General features: G+C 40.9%; 1 protein-coding gene and 1 pseudogene across 1 annotated transcript in view; one reads left to right on the top strand and one right to left on the bottom strand.

Moving 5' to 3' along the window:
* The window catches only part of ASXL2 (ASXL transcriptional regulator 2), a 146556-nt gene that overhangs the window by 109825 nt on the left and 14583 nt on the right, over positions 1 to 22148 (bottom strand). Inside the window, exon 2 of the mRNA XM_054677738.2 lies at positions 1045 to 1127. Coding sequence (XP_054533713.1) covers positions 1045 to 1127 — 83 coding nt within the window. The remainder of the gene's footprint in view (positions 1 to 1044; positions 1128 to 22148) is intronic.
* On the top strand, positions 12976 to 13076 carry LOC112208213 (U6 spliceosomal RNA; annotated as a pseudogene).

The following is a 22148-nucleotide window of genomic DNA, read 5'->3' as shown; positions in this document are numbered from 1 at the left end:
GCATGGTGGTACGTGTCTGTAATCCCAGCTACTCAGGAGGCTGAGGCAGGAGAAATGCTTGAACCCGGGAGGCAGAGTTGCAGTGAGCCAAGATCGTGCCACTGCACTCCAGCCTGGGTGACAAAGTCAGACTCTGTCTCAAAAAAAAAAACAAACAAAAAAAACAAAACAAAAAAAACACACACACACATTGACTATTAAGTATTACTGTAATTTTTTTTTTTTTTACAAGACAGCTTCTTGCTCTGTCACCAAGGCTGGGGTACAATAGCACCTTCTTAGCACTCTGCAGCCTCGAACTCCTGGACTCAAGCAATCCTCCACCTCAGCCTCCCAAATACTATAGGAGCACACCACCACATCTAGTTAATACAATTTTTCGTAGAGATGAGGTTTCACTATGTTGGCCAGGCTGGTCTCAAACTCCTGGCCTTGAGCAATCCTCCCACCTCAGCCTCCCAAACAGCTGCGATCACAAGCATGAGCCACCATGCCTGGCCTGCTATTGTAATATAATAAGGTTCTTAGAAATTAAAGTCTGTGTTATCTTTGATCCTGTACTAATGGCCCAAGTCTATTATATTTGAACATGTTAAGACTATTATTTGACATATATACTGCTTTACAGTTCTTTTTCATTTTATCCTTTTTAGCCAGCATTATTTCTTCTGGGACTATCTGTCTACCTCTAGGACTCTCCCTGTATGAGAGTAATTTTTATCACTAATGACCAAGTTTATTAAATCAAAAAGCCTAAAGTGACAGATGAAGGCTTGAAGATGGCCCCAGGTCTTCCTAAAAATTAAAGTGCATGGGCTTAAAGATAGCTACCCTCTAAGAATTGGTTTTAAAACCTTCTGGTTTAAAACCTTCTGGTTTTAAAACTATGTAATGACTTAAAAAATGCCAAAGATCTGACATCTGATCAGAACAAAGCATTTATTATTAAGTAATTAATCTTCAGGACTAAAGTATACTATTATATACTACCAAATACTCTGATCAAGTATTATAATTATTACTAAAAATATTTAAATAACTCACCTGATTTCTTTTAGTCCTTCTCTCTGGATAACTTGAAGAATTTCTTTATGACTCATGGGTGTATTGGGGTATTTTTCTAAGACCTGAAAAACAAGTATATAATAATAAATTATTTGTTTCAAGTTCTTATTATAATTCTATATATAATTATATTTCTTATAATTATGTCTTAAAAGCTAAAATTAATAACCCAATTATTCACTACTAATACATATGCAATTGTTTACTTTCTCCCTCCATCCCCACATCCCTTCACTACCTGTGACCTACTGCAAGCACATTAAGATTATCCATTTCCTGGTAAATGTATAGCAAAGCCTACTAAATCACAGGTGCACAATAAATTCTTAACCAAAACAAGTAAACAATATGATTATAATAAAATTAAAGTAATATCTGTGTTCTGGTTCTGGTAAAGACAGAGTAGGCAAAGTCCATTCTGTCTCTCCTACTGAATGCAACTAAAAACCTGGACAGAATGCATGAAGCAGCTATTTGAGGACTCCGAAAATGGTAGCAGGTGGCCTGGCCTGGGGAGGAAAGCACAACTAGCAGTACCACACTAGTCCAGCAGTGAGTTTCCTGATTTTGTTTCCCTCTGGTAGCTCCCCTGAGCCTGGACTTAAAGGCAGCCCAAAACCCGGAACTGCAGACTAAGTGCAGGCAGAAAGTGCTCCAAGAGAAAAATATTTTTTGGTCTGAGGCACAGTAAAGAGGGCATTTCTAAAGGTTGGATAGAGGGAGAGAAAATTATCTGGGTTTTTTCCCCCCTTTCCTTTTTCTCTGCCCTTGCCCCAGGCAATCGCATGGGAGCAGCTGTGGTAATACCAGCAGTGGCTAACCTTGCAAGGGGTCCTACAAGCATGGGAGGAATTCCCATGATTCATCTTGGCCAGGCACAGTGGTTCATGCCTGTAATCTCGGCACTTTGGAAGGCCGAGGCGGACAGATGACTCGAGGTCAGGAGTTCAAGACCAGCCTGGCCAATATGGTGAAACCCCAGCTCTACTGAAAATACAAAAATTAGTCAGGCGTGGTGGTGAGTGCCTGTAATCCCAGCTACTCAGGAGGCTGAGGCAGGAGAATCACTTGAACCTGGGAGACAGAGGTTGCAGTGAGCTGAGATCATGCCACTGCACTCCATCCTGGGCAACAGAGCGAGACTCCATCTCAAAAACAGAAAAAAAAAAATTAGCAGGGCATGGTGGTGCTCGCCTATAATTTTAGCTACTCGGGAGGCTGAGATGTGAGAATAGCTTGAACCTGGGAGGCAGAGGTTGCAGTAAGCCGAGATTGTGCCCCTGCACTACAGCCTGGGCAACAGAGCCTGTCTCAAAAATAGAAATAATGTCTAATATACAATTCAAACTTACTCAACACAGGAAGAGTAAGGAAATCAGCAACTCACAAGACAAAAGACAAGCTATATACAACAATAAACCCAATGTGACACAGATGTTGGAATTATCAGACAAAAGTAGCTATTATAACTATGCTTCAAGATGTCTGGTGAATATTCTTGAAACAAATAGCTAAGAGTCTCAACAGATATATATGTATATTTCAAGTATGTTTTATTTTGTTGTTTACACTTACATTTATATATGAAACAAAAATACAATAACCAGTAATATTTCCAAACATAATACAGCAAGATAAGTGGAGCCAAAATTCAAATCCAAGTCTTGCACCACTATAGCATGCTGTGTCCTGTGTTTGTAACTATTTTCTCATTTGGTCAGTCATAAAACCCAACACATATTTCTGTGTATCATCTTCCTTGATCTCTCTGCTACATCTGACATTATTAAACTGTTCCCTTCGCAGACATCACTTCCTAGACTTTTCTTTTTCCCCAAAATATTTTTCTCAGTTTTCTTTGTAGATGTCTTTTTCTATGCCCATCCCTCAAATATTTTATAAACATCCATTTACCCCTTTTACTTTTCACTCCACCAAAATTTCCCTTAATAACATTAACCACACCAAGCTTTCACCACTCACGTTTTGATGAATGAAGCGGCAGTCTGTTAAAAAACTATTAAAAACTTGTAAAACTTGGATATCCCACATGCATTTCAAACTTTAGATGTCCAAAGTTAAACTTACTGCCTTCATCCAAGTTAAGGCCCATACAGAAAACTTCTATTTATTTATTGTTTATATACTAAAAATGTATTAAAGTACTGAAAATAAACAAAAATACACCATGGACCTGGACAAATAGTTCACAAAAGGGTTAATATAACTGGATCACAACCATATGAAAAAGCATTTGCACACTGAAGTACTTACGGATGAAATCATATGATGTCTGGGACTTCAAAAAATATACAAGAAGTTGCAGGTTTAAATATAGCAAGATTGGCCATAAATTGATAATTATAGGAGGTAAATGATAAACACAAAGATATTCACTATATTATTGTCCACTTTTGTGTACACATTCAATATCCTATAAAAATTTATGAAGCAAATGAAATACAATTATTTGACTTTACTAGCAATCAAATATAATACATTTTAATGTGGGTTTTTTTCCTGCCAATTTAAATGGCAAAAACATGGCAATAATAAACACCATGAAATGGCTATGTATGCACACATACATCTGTCCAAGGAGCCAGAAAACTGAAATTAATAAATATTTCTAGAGTGTCATTTCTCTGGCATATCAAATCTTAACTGAAAGGGGACTATTAAATCATTATCAGAATGAGCCACACTCAGAACTGAAAATATTTATATTATCCATGTTAATGGTAAAAATTAATACTTTCTAATATATTCTGCAAAACAAGGAATTAAGTTATTTTAATATTTTAATGGGTTTTAAACATCATAAGATGTTAAGCTATTAGAAGTGGAGACCGGCTGGGTGCGGTGGCTCACACCTGTAATCCCAGCACTTTGGGAGGCCGAGATGGGTGGATCACAAGGTCAGGAGATCGAGACCATCCTGGCTAACATGGTAAAACCCTGTCTCTACTAAAAATACAAAAAAATTAGCCGGGCGTGGTGGCGGACGCCTGTAGTCCCTGCTACTTGGGAAGCTGAGGCAGGGAAATGGCGTGAACCCTGGAGACGGAGCTTGCAGTGAGCCGAGACTGGGCCACTGCACTCCAGCCTCGGTGACAAGAGGAAGACTCCATCTCAAAAATAAACAAACAAATAAATAAATAAATAGAAGTGGAGACCAAAAATTATGTCTTTTTAGTAAGGATTTCACTGATTTCCAAGATGTTCTGTACTTTAATCAAACACAGTAAACCAGTTGGTTAAAACTACTTAAGGAGGCCGGGCACCGTGACTCAGGCCTGTAATCCCAGTACTTTCGGAGGCCAAGGCATGCAGATCACCAGAAGTCAAGAGTTCAAGACCAGCCTGGCCAATGTGGTGAAACACCGTCTCTACTAAAAATACAAAAATTAACTGGGCATGGTGGCAGGTGCATGTAGTCCCGGCTACTACGGAGGCTGAGGCAGGAAAACCGCTTGGACCAGGAGGCAGAGGTTGCAGTGAGCTGAGATCACACCATTGCGCTCCAACCTGGATGACAAGAGCGAAACTCCGTCTCAAAAAAAAAAAAAATTTACATATATATATATGGAATATTTATTTTCTTTTAAAAAAATGTTTATCACAGTTTCCTTTAAATGCTAGGCATTTAGAATTAGTTTTTTTTAAGCCAGGAACAGTGGCTCACACCTGTAATCCCAGCACTTTGGGAAGCCAAGGAGGGCAGATCACTTGAAGCCAGAAGTTCAAGACCAGCCTGGCCAACATGGAGATTCCCTGCCTCTGGTAAAAACACACACAATAAGTTAGCTGGGTGTGGTGGTGGCTGGGCGCCTGTAATCCCAGTTACTCAGGAGGCTGGTTCAAGAATTCAAGAATCACTTGAACCCAGGAGGCAGAGGCTACAGTGAGCCGAGACAGCGCCACTGTACTCTAGCCTGGATGAAAGAGTGAGACTCTGACTCAAAAAAAAAAAAAAAAAAAAAAGTTTTTTGTTGTCTTTTTTGAGACAGGGTCTCACTGTATTGCCCAGGCTGGAGTGCAGTGGTGCATTCACAGCTCACTGCAACCTCCACCTCCCAGGCTCAAGCTATCCTCCCATCTCAGTCTCCTGAGTAGCTAGGACTATAGGCATATGCCACCACACCTGGCTAATTTTTGTATTTTTTTGTAGAGACAGGGTTTTGCCATGTTGCCCAGGCCGGTCTCGAACTCCTGGGTTTTTGTACTTTTTGTAGAGATGGGGTTTTGCCATGTTGTCCAGGCTGGTCTCAAATTCCTGGGCTCAACATTCCACCTGCCTCAGCCTCCCAAAGTGCCAGGATTACAGATATGAGCTACCATGCCTGGCCTAAAATTAGTTTTAATTTAGAAAAGTATTAAACTAAAATTTTTCAGACTACTTAAAGCTATAGTTTTGGGGAGAAAGAAAAATGTTTTTCAATTAAAGACTTAAATATTACACTTTTAAAACTTTTTATTATGGAAATCTAAAAACATTCACCAAATGAGAGAGAACCTTACAATGAACCACCACATACCCATCACCCATTTTCAACAATTATCAACACATGGCCTATCTTGTTTCCTCCATACCTTCAGACACCCTCCGTCCACAAACTGGGTTATTCTGAAGCAAGCCTCAGATATTTCATTCATTATTATTGTAGTATATATCTCTGAAAACAAGGACTTACATTTTTTTTTTTACACCTCAGAAAATGACTATAATTCCTTAATATCAAATTATTTAGTCAATGTCCCAAATTTACAGGGAAAAACCACTTTTTTTAAACAGTTGGTTTGTTCAAATCAATAGACCCACATATACTGCGTTTGGCTAACACATGTCTTGAAGTATCTTTTAATCTATGGGTTTCTCTCACTTTTTCTTCCAATTTACTTACAGAAAAAACTAGTAAACTGTATTGTAGTTACACACATTCTGTATTTTGCTGATCGTATGGTCCTCTGTCCCTTGCATTTCCTGAAAATTAGAATCAAAATCTAGAGGCTTGCTCAGATTCAGATTTTATTTTAGCAAGAAAACTTCATAGGCTTATGGTATACTTCCTACCACACCACATCAGAACACACAAAACATCTATGACCTCTTTTTTGAGATGCTAAGATATATCAGTAGGATAGATGTGGTCTATCTGATCCACTTATTATAAAGTTTCCCACCAGCATTTCAATCTAATTGTTTTAGCAGCCACCGATGATCACTATCTCCATCATTTTATTTAGGGGCTGGAAAGTGCTGATAGTCTATCGTTCCTTTTTCATTTATAAGCCAGAGTCCTTCTAAAAATAGATGCTTTCCACTATCTATTTGGTTACCCGAGGTACAATTCATATTAAAAAAGCAGGATAAGGCTGCATGCGGTGGCTCACGCCTGTAATCCCAGCAGGCCAAGGCGGGTGGATCACCTGAGGTCAGGAGTTTGAGACCAGCCTGGCCAACATGGTGAAACCTCATCTCTACTAAAACCACAAAAATTAGCCAGGTGTGGGGGCGCATGCCTGTAATCCCAGCTACTCCGAAGGCTGAGGCAGGAGGCAGGAGAATCACTTGAACCTGGGAGGCGAAAGTTGCAATGAGCCAACAGTGTGCCACTGCACTCCAGCCTGGGCAACAAGAGCAAAACTCCTTCTCCAAAAAAAAAAAAGAAAGAAAGAAAGAAAGAAAAGGGCAGGATAAGTAACTTATTTTTGTATTTACTGTTTTCAGAATAATTAGCTGGTTTTCTGGCATGCTCCAAAGGTGATTTGGTTTCTGTTTCAAATACCACTATTAATATGAGTATCATTTTATAAAGCAGCATTATGGATTTAAATATATTTTTGTGCTTTAATTACTGTATTTCCTCACTTGTGAATTGGCTATTCATTGGCTATTGTCCACTTATATACCATTTGTGAGAGCTCTCTAATTTACATTAAATATATTGAAACATTTACTGTCACATTTACTACAAACCCTTTCTTCCAGTTTATTCTTCATCTTTTTATCACTATTGATTTTCCATTAAAGTTTTTATTAATTTTATGTATTGTAACTGACTGGTCTTTTCTTTCTATTTCTTTAAGCATGTTTACACTTAAATGTAGCTTCCCTCCCTTTGATAGCTTAATACTTTTTCTGTATTCGTTTACATTTAACTCTTATAATTCACATAAGAAAAAGTGCATGGGCCGGGCTCAGTCATGACCAGCCTGGCCAACATGACCAAACCCTGGTTCTACTAAAAATACAAAAATTAGCTGGGTGTGGTGGCACACGCCTGTTATCCCAGCTACTCGGGAGGCTGAGGCACGAGAACCGCTTGAGCCTGGGAGGTGGGGGTTGCCATGAGCCGAGATCGTGCCACTGGACTCCAGCCTCGGTGACAGAATGAGACTCTTCCTCCCCCACCAAAAAAAGAAAGAAAATGTGCATGGATAGAAATGAGAAGAATGTGCAGACACACTAGGAAAAAACCAAGAGGGAGAGAATGAGGGAAAAAAACCCTTTCTTGGCCACATATATTACTGAGCAAACATGCTGCATGAACCATTACATTATCTTACCACAAGCGGAAATGACTACAGTAGTTTTGCAAAACTGTTAGCTTACGTTAACCACAGGAGGGCAGTGTTTATCAAACAAACCTCATTCCACTGAACTGCTCATGGAACTTTAAAGTACAATTTTTAGAAACTACTTTATGACAATATGAATAACCACTCAGAATAACTAAAATCAACACTACATAGATTTAAAGCTAGATTTTTAAAGGGTGCTTAATATATTTACTTCTTAGCTTGTAGATTCCCAATTCAGTTAATAAAAAGGATTTAAAATTATATTTTCTAACACTCAAGAATAACTGAGTTGCCTCTAAGATTCAAGTTTGATTCTAGCCTAAATAACAGGAATATTTCAATTACTATTACATTATGAGTTCATTCCAGATATACAGATGTGCAGAGTCTGAATTTCGTATAATCTATATGACTGCTACATTTTAAATGTCCAAATAAGTAACACAGTGATCTTTATATAAAGTTCTATCAGTGTTAAAAGGCTCATTTACTACCCAAAAGCTTTAATTAGGGTAACTTGTGCCATACCAGTAAATCAGATCAGCCAATATAGAGTGAGAAGAGATGAGGGCTTCTGCTATAGAACAATATATCAACGTTTAAGAGCCAGAGAAGAAAACTAGGAAATAAACTAAATGACCAGAGAGATGAGAAGAAAACCAGAAAACACTGGTGTTTCAGAAAAGACAAAAGTATTCTAAGGTTTAGGTGGTCAACAATGTCAAATGCTGCCTAGAAGCTAACAACAGAAATGTATCCCCTGTATTTGTCAACAAAGGGATGTTTAATTAGCTTTGTAAATTCGGATTCCACTTAATGCGGAGGGAAGAAATCAGATGTGAGGGGATTTAGCACTGACTGGGAGTCTAAAGGTAGTAATAGGGGATTAAAACAACTCTTTCTAGGACAATAAAGGAAACAGAACATGTGGAATTGAGGAATAATTGTTTTGTCAAATGAAGTTTCACTGAACCAGCATAAGGGAGACCCAAATATCCCTGCATATCCCATCTTCCCCCTTTCCACCATGAGTGGCAAGTAATTTCACATACGGTTTTTGACAAATCCCTCATTATCTGAGCTTGAGGTACTAGTTCCGATTTGACACTCAAGAACAAAATGAATTCAGAGGATGCGGTTTCCCTCAGCTACCAAACTCACTATACACTCACTCACCTGAGTTCAGGAGCTCAACACATGAGAGTAACAAGGAACACATGGTATTTAGACAGAAATGTGATCTAACAGAGCCTTTGGAGGAAAGAGGGAAAAAGTCCTTACCTGGCTGTTTAGCAGTTATCTATTGATCACTACCTGTGTCCTGAGATGCACTTTTCTGTTCAGCTTCTGTCACACTAGACTCTCGTGGTTCACTCTACTCTACCTCTCTACTAGCAACTTCCTCATTCTCCACAGTCTTTTAATGTTGGTCTTCTTCAGGATTCTTTTCTCCTCAGTGTCTACTCTCCTTGGACATTTTCATCCTCCGATGGCTTCAAAAATAGCCATGCTCCTATAGCAGCACCGTATACATCCCCAGTACTGCTTATCACAGTGCACCGTTTTTTTGTTTTAGAGACGGGGACTCACTCTGTCGCCCAAGGTGGCATGCAGTTTTATAGCTGGAGTACATGATCATAGTTCACTGCAGCCTCGAACTCCTGGGCTCAAGCAATCCTCCTGCCTCAGCCTCCCAAGTAGCTAGGACTACAAGTGTGAACCACCATGCCCAGCCTTATTCATCTAGTATTACTAGTGCCTATTATACGACAGATCTAAAACACTTAATGGTTGGCTGATGGAATTAGGAACATATGTGGCAAGATTAGCTTCAGACACTAGTAAAAATGCCTCTTTTTAAAACAGGATAAAAGGTGAGGGAAAATGCAAATAAATTTACAGATTTGGGCGTAGAAACTTGAGTGTAAAAGTAGCTGAGAATACTTAAATACCAAACCTATACAGAGAGGCACCTACAGATATACAGAGAAGATTACAGAAGCTGACTTTGTAAGCTCATGGGCATAGTTTACCTAGGGGTCCCTCAATTCTGAACAGCTCTACCAAGTCACTTGGGTTTAGTCTTTCCTAGCTTGGATTCTTTTAATTATCCAGAAAGTCTGGAGGTTATACACACTCCCTAGTTCAAGAAAAAAAGCTCTCAACCAAACTCTTCAAACTCTTTAGAGTTAATAACACTAACAGTTAATACTTGTCTAGCATTTAACTGCCAAGCACTATTCTAAGTGATTTAGATATATTAGCTTATTTAACCTTTACAATAAACCTATGAGGTAGATACTATCAGCCCATTTTTTTCAGATGTGAAAACTGAAGTGCAGAGAAATTAAATAACTTGCCTAAGGTTTTGTCAGCTAATTAATGAAAAGAGCCACTGCTGCTGCTGAGTTGTCCAACTTGTCATCAGCAGAATCCAACTCTCAGAACCCTGTTATAATTTCTCAAAAAGAAGAGCCAACCATTTCGGTGGCTCTGAAGGTGACAGCAATTTGTAGCTTAACCTAGTAGGTGCTCCTCGGTGCTTCCACATCTAATGATAAAAGGCAAGTCAGCATATGGCAAAGGCATGATATGGAAAAGAGAAATAGGGGCTTAGACTCCTCAGGAATGATGGCTTCAGGCAAGCAACCTTGATCAGCTGCAGTCTGGCCATGAGTGACGGAAATCTAGACTAGGCAGTGGCAGAAGGAGATGATGAATATTAATACGGCCTTGGAACCAGCTACTGCAGCAGAGACTATGACCTATTCCACTAATCCTCTATAGTAAGCCATTTTAAGAGACTGCTGCCAGTGTCTGTCTTGAGGAGTTGATGTCAAGAACAGGCTTACTGTAGAGCACAAGCCATTAAGAAACACATCCAAATAGAAACTTTCAGTGTCCTGCAACACACATATCCCTCAAGAACCTCCTCAGCTCTGGCAGACAGTGCCGCTCACACACTGCCAGCATGCCACCTTTGCTCATGCTGCTCTGTATCTGACATACCTTCCCTACTCCTTTTGACAGATACCTCAAAGTTTATCTATCACTCAACAAAATAGCAAAGATTTTTAAACTGGTAATATTAAATTCTTCAAGAGTTGAATCAGACAGGCACATACACACTAAACAGTGGAGAGGGTAAAATGCTACACCTTTATAGATAGTAATTTGGTAACAGGCCAGGCGCAGTGGCTCACATCTGTAATCCCAGCACTTCTTGGGAGGCCGAGGTGGGTGGATTGCTTTGAGCCCAGGAGTTAGAGACCAGCCTGGGAAACATGGTGAAACTCTATCCCTACTAAAAATATAAAAATTAAGCTCATGCCTGTAATCTCAGCACTTTGGAAGGCCAAGGCGGGCAGATTCCCTGAGGTCAGGAGTTCGAGACCAGCCTGGCCAACATGCCAAAACCCCGTCTCTACTAAAAACACAAAAATGAGCTGGGTGTGGTGGTGCATGCCTGTAATCTCAACTTGGGAAGCTGAGGCAGGAGAATCACTTGAACCCAGGAGGTGGAGGTTGCAGTGAGCTGAGATCATGCCACTGCACTCCAGGCTGGGCGACAGAGTGAGACTCTTGTCTCAAATAAATAAATACAAATATAAAAATTAGCCGGGCATGCTGGCACACACCTGTGGTCCCAGCTACTCAAGACGCTGAGTGGGAGGACTGCTTGATCCCGGGAGGCAGAGGTTGCAGTGAGCCGAGATCATGCCACTACACTCTAGCCTGGGTGACAGAGTGAGACCCTGTCTCAAAAAAAGAAAAAAAAAATTGGTATTAACTTCAAGAGCCTTTCAAAGAGTGACACCCTCTTCCCCAGTAACCCTTCTTCTATCAAAGCAAAGTAATAGAAATACATGAGGCCTAGGCACAAAAGTGTTACTGCAGTATTATTTGTAATAAAGTTATAAAAATAATCTAAATAATACCGAATACTAAGATAATCAAGTAATTTAACTCCCCTTCCAAAGAGATCCTTAGTACATGAGCAAAAAGAGAGCACAGCCCTCTTTATCTTTGTGCTCCTCAAATTAGACAATACCCAAAACGTAAGAGAAACCCAATAAATTATTCCTAAATTGAAAATATATTATGTTGTTTTTAAAAATGCTTTTAAGTAGCGTTTCCAAAGATAAGGAAATGCTTATGAATGCAAAATTGAATACACAATAAGATTTTGATTAAATTTTAAAAAGACAAGATTAGAAATAAATATACAAATATTAATAACATGACGTTAGATCAGAGTGTTAATTTATAATTCAGGCCCACAGTATAAACAGACTTCAGGATTCCATGAACCCCTTTGGACTTAGATATAGTATTTAGCGTTTATATCTTTTTCTGGGGAGAAGATTCAAAGTTTTCATCAAGTTCCAAAGGGACAGTGGGCGCCTGTAGTCCCAGCTACTTGGGAGGCTGAGGCAGGAGAATTGCTTGAACCCGGGAGGCGGAGGTTGCAGTGAGCTGAGATCCCGCCATTGCACTCCAGCCTGGGCAACAAGAGTGAAACTTCGTCTCAAAAAAAAAAAAAAAAAAAAACAAAGAAGAAAACCTCAAAAACCAGAAAGTGTCCCAACTTACTTTCTGATTAAAATGCAAGAAAAGCGGCAGGGTGCGTGGCTCACGCCTGTAATCCCAGCACTTTGGGAGAGAGCAGTGGGCGGATCACCTGAGGTCAGGAGTTAGAGACCAGCCTGGCCAACATGGTGAAACCTAGTGTCTACTAAAAGTACAAAAATTACCCAGGCGTGGTGGCACACGCTTGTAGTCCCAGCTACTCGGGAGGCTGAGGCATGAGAATCACTTGAACCTAGGAGGAGGAGGTTGCAGTGAGCTGAAATTGCGCCACTGCACTCCAGCCTGGGTGACAGTGGGAGACTCTGTCTCAAAAAAAAAAAAAAAAAAAAAAAGGCAAGAAAACCATAAATCCCTTATAAATCATTTTTCATCTCTACCCCTAAAAAGTCTTGGATCAAGAAGGAAATCACAATTATGATATCTACCTAAGAGAAGTAAAAGAAAGGTATAATTATGGAAAAGGAAACAATTTATTATTTGTAGATGTCTGATACTCTTAAAATAATTGATCTTTTTACTATTGTTGATTTGAACAAATATCTAAGCACCTACTACAGCTGCATTTCCTAGTAAGTCATCCAAAATACAGCTGTACTATGACTACCCAAACTTATACTCTACTATCCTCAATATATTAGCTCCACAAGATGAAGTTAGTCCAATTCCAAGGTCCCTCAAAAATAATTCTCACATATGCCTTTGGTAATGAAGCTATCCTGTTAAAATGCCATTTTTGTGCTCCCTTCTGCAGCACACATACTAAGAACATGCAGAGAAGATCAGCATGGCCCCTGCACAAGGATGACATGCAAATTCATGAAGCATTTTGTATTTTTTAAAAACAATAAAAATTTAAAAAATAAAATGCCGTTTTCTCCCCAAACCCATTATCAATGCATAATCTTTTTTAAGAGTCCAGAATGACAGCTATAAAGACCGTTCTAAGAGAAAGGCATAATTTTTACTGTTAGTTGCTGTGGGTCCATGGACTCCATAAAGCCTAAGGTAGATTTGTTTTTAGGAGTTTACCTACCATTCAACATTCTTCTGCTAAAAAGGCCCTGATTTCCTTTTGGAGATCCATCCCCTACTCCATTCTCAATCCATACAGTGGAAAGCAACACTAGCAGTAACACATGAAACCCAATTAGCACTTCCCATCCTCTTGACCACAGTAAATAATTTACTAATAGGAAGAAGTCTGACGTCAAGGGTAAAGGGCAGAATAAGAGAAAAATTAAAACTTTGTTCACTCCAGCAACCACTGGAGTTAAATCTCCATGACATGAGGCTAAAGCTAACAGCTTTCTTGCTCCACACAGAGTTTGAGGATCAAATTAACACCCCAAACAAAAAGAGACAGAAACAAGCCTGGGTGCGGTGGCTCACACCTGTAATCGCAGCACTTTGGGAGGCCGAGGCGGGCAGATCACGAGGTCAGATCGAGACCATCCCGGCTAACACGGTGAGACCCCCGTTGCTACTAAAAATACAAAAAATTAGCTGGGCATGGTGGCGGGTGCCTGTAGTCCCAGCTACTCACGAGGCTGAGGCAGGGAATGGCATGAACCTGGGAGGAAGAGGTTGCAGTGAGCCGAGATCACGCCACTGCACTCCAGCCTGGGCGACGGAGCGAGACTCCGTCTCAAAAAAAAAAAAAGAGAGAGACAGAAACACAATCTTGATAATGCATTTATTTATTTATTTATTTATTTAGAGACAGAGTCTCGCTCTGTTGGCCAGGCTGCAGTGCAGTGGCGTGATCTCAGCTCACCACAGCCTCCGTCTCCCGGGTTCAAGCAATTCTCTGACCTCAGCCTCCCGAGTAGCTGGGATTACAGGCATGCACCACCATACCTAATTTTTGTTTTTTGTTTTTTGAGACGGAGTCTCACTTTGTCGCCAGGCTGGAGTGCAACGGTGCAATCTCGGCTCACTGCAACCTCCGCCTCCTGGGTTCAAGCAATTCTCCTGCCTCAGCCTCCCAAGTAGCTGGGACTACAGGCCCGTACCACCACGCCTAGCTAATTTTTGTATTTTTATTAGAGATGGGGTTTCACCATGTCGGCCAGGCTGGTCTCAAACTCCTAACCTCAGGTGATCCGCCCACCTCAGCCTCCCAAAGTGCTGGGATTACAGGCATGAGCCACTGCTCACCTGGCCTATACCTTTTTTTTTTTTTTTGACACCAGTGTTTATTTCAGGAAGCAGGTCTGGAAGACCTGGGTCTGTCCAGTGGAGTCCTGGAGTCTCCAGCTTCTCACTTGGCCTTCGGGTTACGGAACTTGTATCCAGCAAAGACAGCCTTGTCCCCAAGAGCCTCCTCGATCCTCAAATGAGTTGGTTGTATTTGGCCAGACGCTCCAAGGGGTAGGGGGCGCCAGTCTTGATCTGTCCTGTGCAGAGCCCCACCACAAGGTCAGCAATGAAAATGTCCTCAGTCTCCCCAGAGTGGTGGCTCACCATCAACCCTCAGCCGTTAGAGTGAGCCAGTTTGCATACCTGGATCGATTCAGTCACCGAGCCGATCTGGTTGACCTTCAGCAGCAGACAGCTGCAGACCTTCTTCTCAAAGGACTGGGCAATCCTCTTGGGGTTGGTGACTGTCAGGTCATTCCCCACAATCTGGATGTCCACCCCTGAGAGGAACGAGGTCCAAGTGGCCCAGTCATTCTGGTCAAAGGGGTCCTCGATGGAGACGAGTCTAGGTGGCAGCTGGGACAGTGTCCTATACCTCATTTTTAATACTACATAGGCTACAAGTTCTAGAATAATGCCAAATAACAGTAATGATAGCAAGTTTCTTCATCACATGTCTAATTTTTTCATATACTTGTCTCTAGCAATTTATCATCACTGTGTTATTGGCTGTTAGTTTGATTTTTGGGGGGGGGCGGGGGGGGAGATGGGCAGCTTTTCTCAATAAAGCAATTCAAAAAACAAGGCTCTTTCCAATATGTGGTAAGCCATGTGGTGAGCCATGTGGTGAGCCATGGAGTTCTTCTGTATCCAACCCGAAAAGAGAACACATAGAAAAAGCACACCCTATTCTTGAGTACCTTGGCTAGGAAGTGACACGTATTACTTCTGCTCACATTCTACTGCAAAAATAGTCACTTGGCACTATCTAGACACAAGAGAGTCTAAGAAATAAAATCTTTGTCTGGGTAGCTGGGACAAGGATTGTACCTATATGTACCCATCTCTGCATATAGTTTTCATCATTGACCTAGTAATTTAATGAATCAATAATTTTCTAATAACAAAGTAGCTTTGCATTCGTGGAATAAACTTCCAATTAATCATGGAGCTACACTGGCTACCTCATCATTCCTAGACTAAGGCAGGCACTCTCCTGCTTCAGAATCTTTGCACCATCTACTCCACCAATGTAGAATGCTCTTTTCCTGGATGTATGCAAAGCTTCACTGCCTTCATATGTTTGGTCAAATGTCAACTTCTCAGTGAAGCATTCCCTGACTATCCTATTTAAATCACGAACTACTTCAAAACCAGCCCAGCATTCCCCAGTCACCCAGCTTTCACTTTCCCCACAGCACTTACCACTAACATACTATATACTATAATTTACTTATTTACCATGTTGTCCATCTTTCACCCCTACCTACAAATCTGTTAAATTCCATGCAGGCAGGGATTCTTATTTTACTTTATTTTATTTTATTTATTTTTGAGACAGAGTCTCTCTCTGTCACCCAGGCTGGAGTGCAGTGGCGCGGTCTCAACTCACTGCAATCTCTATCTCCTGGGTTCAAGCAGTTCTGTAGGCAGGGATTTTATTTTTCCTCATTTGTTCACTGCTACATCCACAGATCCTAGAGCAGTGCCTGGCATATAGTAAGTGCTCAATAAATATTTAACTACATTCAATGCTGAATACAATGAATCTCCACATATATGACACTGAGATTTAGTGTTTGCAAATTGATCCTACCCTAAGCCAACCTAAGACAATTACCAAAGAACTGCTCCCTCCATTAGCTTACAGATACAAACAACTGATTCTTTTAAATTGATAATATTTATAATATTTCCCTTGGTCTCTGCCTAAATCTCTTATCCTATATAGCAAAAGCCAGAAAAGGTTTCAGAACAAAATGACGAAATGGCCTCTCCATCACAAACTGGGTATATTAGTTTGGTGCCTTCCTTTACTCCATAGCGGCCATGTCCTCCTCATCTCCATTGTGTCTACATTCCAAAAAAAAAAAAATTTTTTTTTGGACAGGCACAATGGCTCACGCCTGTAATCCCAGCACTTTGGGAGGCTGAGGTGGGCGGATCATGAGGTCAAGAGATGGAGACCATTCTGGCCAACATGGTGAAACCCCATCTCTACTAAAAATACAAAAATTAGCCAGGCGTGGTAGTACATACCTGTACTCCCAGCTACTCAGGAGGCTCAGGCAGGAGAATTGCTTGAACCCAGGAGGCGGAGGCTGCAGTGGGCTGAGATCACGCCACTGCACTCCAGCCTGGCGACAGAGCGAGACCCCGCCTCAAAAAAAAAAAAAAAAAAAATTTAAAGCCTAATATAAAGAGGGAAATTGATAAAGGGAAGAAATGGTGACAAATAAAATGAACATAAGTAGAAATCTAATTTTTTTTTTTTTTTTTTTTGGAGATGGAGTCTCGCTCTTTATTGCCCAGGCTGGAGTGCAGTGGTGTGATCTCGGCTCACTGGAACCTCCGTCTCCTGGGTTCAAGCAATTCTCCTGTCTCAGCCTCCCGAGTAGCTGGGATTACAGGCGCCTGCCACCACACCCAGCTAATTTTTGTATTTTTAGTAGAGACAGGGTTTCACCATGTTGGCCAGGCTGGTCTCAAAACTCCTTACCTCAGGTGATCTGCCTGCCTTGGCCTCCTGAAGTGCTGGGATTACAGGTGTGAGCCACCACGCCTGGCCTTTTCTTTTTGAGACAGGGTTTTGCTATGTTGCCCAGACTGGTCTTGAATTGCTAGGCTCAAGTGATTCTCCCACCCTAGCCTCCCAAGTAGCTGGGACTACAGGCACACACCACCACACCCAGCTAAGAAACCTGAATTTTACATGAAAAACCTCAGACTGAAATATATATTTAATTACTTTTATTTTATACTTTTCTAACCATTTAAGGCAATATTATTTAATTATAGCTGAACTTCCAAGCTGTCTTATAACTTTTAAGCAAAAAGTGTTACCCTTAAAATATATCCCTTATGTGGCAAAACTAGTGATTTCATACATTGCTGGTGGCATTACAAATAGGTATATACCTTAAATAAAGCAACGTATCAAAGAAGCAAATTACAAGTAACCATATTTCCAATCTCTCCGAAAGAAATACCTCAAAATATAGGGATGAGTTCCAATTCTTAAAATGGACTAAGCATATTCCACCCTGTCACTCCCACTGAATGTAGCTATACAACCTGGACAAAACGCAGAGAGGAGCTAAAGACTCTGCAAAGTAAACAGACTTTTCTTAAGCTCACATGGAATATTCACCAAGATAGACTACATTCTGAGCCATAAAACACACCTTAACAAATTAAAAGAAACAAATCATACATGTCTGTTCTCAGACTACAGTGGAATTTAACCAGAAATCATTAAGATCGTTGGAAACCCCCTAAATATTTGGAAACTAAACAGCACACTTCTAAATAACACATGGGTCAAATAAGAAATCTCAAAATAAGTTTAAAATATTTTGCCGGGCACAGCGACTCACCTCTAATCCCAGCACTATGGAAGGCCAAGGTGTGCAGATTGCCTCAGCTCAGGAGTTTGAGACCAGCCTAGGCAACATAGCAAAACATTGTCTCTTAAAAATAAAATAAAATAAATGCTCAGGCACGGTGGCTCACACCTGTAATCCCAGCACTTTGGGAGGCCGAGGCGGCCGGATCACCTGAGGTCGGGAGTACTGACCAACATGGAGAAACCCCATCTCTACTAAAAATACAAAATTAACCGGGCATGGTGGCGCATGCCTGTAATCCCAGCTACTCCGGAGGCTGAGGCAGGAGAATCACTTGAACCCGGGAGGCAGAGGTTGCAGTGGGCCGAGGTCGCGCCACTGCACTCCAGCCTGGGCAACAAGAGCGAAACTCCGCCTCAAAAATAAAAAAAGATGGAAACAAAAAAATATATATATAACATCAAAGCTTGTGGGATATAGCAAAAGCAGTGCTTAGAGGGAAATTTAAAGACTGAATGCATGTATTAGAAAAAGAGATCTGGCTGGGTGCGGTGGCTCACGCCTGTAATCCCAGCACTTTGGGAAGCCAAGGCGGGTGGATATGAGGTCAGGAGTTCCGGACCAGCCTGGCCAACATGGTGAAACCCTGTACCTACTAAAAATACAAAAATGCCGGGCGTGGTGGCACATGCCTGTAATGGTAGCTACTCAGGAGGCTGAGGCAAGAGAATTGCTTGAACCCGGATGGCAGAGGTTGCAGTGATCCGAGATCATGCCACTGCACTCCAGCCTGGGTGACAGAGAGACTCCATCTCAGAGGAAAAAAAAAGAAGATCTATGCTGGGTGTGGTGGCTCATGCCTGTAATCCCAGCACTTTGGGAGGCCGAGGCTGGTGATCACTTGAGCTCAGGAGTTCGAGACCAGCCTGGGCAACATGGCAAAATCCCATCCCTACAAAAAATACAAAAATTAATTGGGCATGGTGGTGCATGCTTGTAGTCCCAGCTACTTGGGAGGCTGAGGTGGGAGGATTGCTTGAGCCCAGGAGGCAGAGGTTGCAGTGAGCTGAGATCACACCACTGCACTCCAGCCTGGGCGACAGAGAGCTAGACCCTGCCTCCAAAAAAACAAAACACAAAAAGAACTAAAATAAAAACTTAAGCTTCCATTTTTAAAAACTAGAAAAGCAAATTAAATCCAAAGTAACAAATAAGAAAATAAAAATTATAACAGAAAACAATGAAATTGAAAACAAGAAATCAATACAAAAAACTAACAAAACCAAATGCTGCTTCCTGGAAAGACCAATAAAATCAATAAGCCTCTAGCCAGGCTAAGTAAAAAAGAGAGAAGACACAAACAAATTAGTAGTACCACAAATGAAAGAAGAAATATCACTACAGTTCCCATGAACATTGAAAAAATAAAGAAATCCTGAACAATTCTATGCCCACATACTTAATAACATAGAAGAAAAGGCCAATTCCTCGAAAGACACAATCTGACAAAACTCACACAAGAAAAAACAGATAATCTGAATAGGCCTATCATCTATTAAAGAAACTGAATTAATCATTAATAACCTTTCAAAACAGAAAGCCTCAGGCCCAGATGGGTTTACTAGTGAACTCCACAAAATACTTAAAGAACTATACCAATTCTCTACAATATCTTCCAGAAAACAGAAACAGAAGGAATACAAAATGTCCCCAATTACAGTGATTTGATTTTTCAAGTTTATGTTGCTGCAAAAGCCATACACATTCAGTAGAAACCATACTTGTGATGCTGGGCAGCAGCAGCAAAACCAAGCTCCTAGTCAGCCACGTATTTTCAACTTAGGATATCTTCAATTTACAATAAGCCTCTTGGGACATCACCCCATGTAAATCAAGAAGCATCTGTACTTACTAACTCATTCTATCAGGCCAGTTTTAAAAGAAATCAAACTACAGACCCATATCTCTCATGAACATAGATGCAAAAATCCTCAACAAAACCCAACAAATCAAACTTAACAAAGTAAATGATGGCAGGCAGACTGGGGAAGATCAGATTCCAAAGTACTGTACTGTATCAGATGGTAGAATGATGAGGGATTATTTTCCTCTATTTTCCAGCTAATTTAATGTCATATTATTCCTATATTTAAAAAATTCATTTAACTTTTGTGAAACGGAGGAAACTTATGTTACACATTCTCCTAACTAAATTTTAAATATCAGTATTAATAGAGTGAAAAAATAATGCATTAATCCTAACTTAGAACCAAGTTTCACAAACACTAAAGTGAAGTAAATCTATGTATGTCTAGGACATCAATAAGGAGGGCTAACAAAATGTTTGATTGGATATAATTAAGAAAATACCTAAAACTGATACAAAGCCAAACAAAGAAATTTAGAAATTACAGTGTTTTAAGGCACCGAAAAACTAAGGAGCTTCACTTATATTACAATGGCATGTATCAGGATATAAACAATTACAAAAGTATGATGGTACATATGATTCCTGATTCCATTCTCCAACCACTTAATCCATCTTTAATACATTAGACGGCCAAGATCTAAATATCCAGTTCCACAAGAAGGGGAAAAATTAGTCAAAAAATACATTTCAAATTAATTTGACAAGTATTTATTAAATGCCTATTGTGTGCATACTACACAACAGGTGTTAAGGATAAAGAATAATTTGTGGTTTTGTTTGTTTGTTTGTTTTTTGAGACAGAATCCCGCTCTGTTGGCCAGGCTGGAGTGCAGTGGCATGATCTCAGCTCACTGCAACCTCTGCCTCTCAGGTTCAAGTGATTCTCCTGCCTCAGCCTCCCAAGTAGCTGGGATTACAGGTACAAACCACCATGCCCTGCTAATTTTTTTTTTTTTTACTTTCAGTAGACATAGGGTTTCACCATGTTGGCTAGGCTGGTCTCGAACTCCTGACCTCAGGTGATCCACCTGCCTCGGCCTCCTAAAGTGCTGGGATTACAGGTGTGAGCCATCACGCCCAGCCAAAACGTAAGATTTTTAGAAGACATTAATTCTTGCCCTCAAAAAAGCTCTTATTTTGGTAGGAAAGACAGATGGACAAATTCATTACAATACAATATTTTTAAATACAACCAAATTTTAAAATGCAAACTAAAGCAGCTCACGGCCAGGCACAGTGGCTCACGCCTTTAATCCCAGCACTTTGGAAGGCCGAAGCACGTGGATCACAAGGTCAGGAGATCGAGACCATCCTAGCTAACACGGTAAAACCCCATCTCTACTAAAAAATACAAAAAATTAGCCAGGCGTGGTGGTACGCCCCTGTAGTCCCACCTACTCAGGAGGCTACGGCAGGAGAATCGCTTGAACCCAGGAGGCAGAGGTTGTAGTGAGCCAAGATCGCGCCACTGCACTCCAGCCTGGCAACAGAGCGAGACTCCACCTCCAAAAAAAAAAAAAAAAATTCTCACAGCAGGAAGTAATTAACTTATCTGGACATGAGTTCTCTGGAACTTAAAATAAAAACAGGGCCAGGCACAGTGGCTCACACCTGTAATCCCAGCACTTTGGGAGGCCGAGGCGGGTAGATCATGAGGTCAGGAGATCAAGAGCATCCTGGCTAACACGGCAAAACCCTGTCTCTACTAAAATAGACAAAAAATTAGCCAGGCGTGGTGGCAGGCACCTGTAGTCCCAGCTACTCGGGAGGCTAAGGCAGGAGAATGGCCTGAATCCAGAAGGCGGAGCTTGCAAAGAGCCGAGATCGCGCCACTGCACTCCAGCCTCAGGAACAGAGTAAGACTCTGTCTCAAAAACAAAAACAAAACAAAACAAAAAAACAGGTCAGGTGCCGTGGCTCACACCTGTAATCTCAACACGTTGGGAGGCCGAAGCAAGCAGATCACTTGAGGTCGGGAGTTCGAGACCAGCCTGGCCAACATGGTGAAACTCCATCTCTATTAAAAGTACAAAAATTAGCTGGGTATGGTGGCAGGTGACTGTAATCCCAGCTACTAGGAAAGCTGAGGCAGGACAACTGCTTGAACCCGGGAGGTGGGGGTTGCAGTAAGCTGAGATCACGCCACTGCACGCCAGCCTGGGTAACAGAGCGAGACTCCATCTCAAAAAAAAAAAAAAAAAATACAATAAAATAAAATAAAAATAGAAGTGAACTCAATTAAGTGAAGAAAGGTGTGGGAATTTCAGAAAAAG

The sequence above is a fragment of the Pan troglodytes genome, chromosome 12 (genome assembly GCF_028858775.2).
Source record: "Pan troglodytes isolate AG18354 chromosome 12, NHGRI_mPanTro3-v2.0_pri, whole genome shotgun sequence".
In the NCBI taxonomy this organism is placed as follows: domain Eukaryota; kingdom Metazoa; phylum Chordata; class Mammalia; order Primates; family Hominidae; genus Pan; species Pan troglodytes.
Note: the sequence above shows the minus strand (reverse complement) of the source record. Positions and strands in the feature narration are given on the sequence as shown.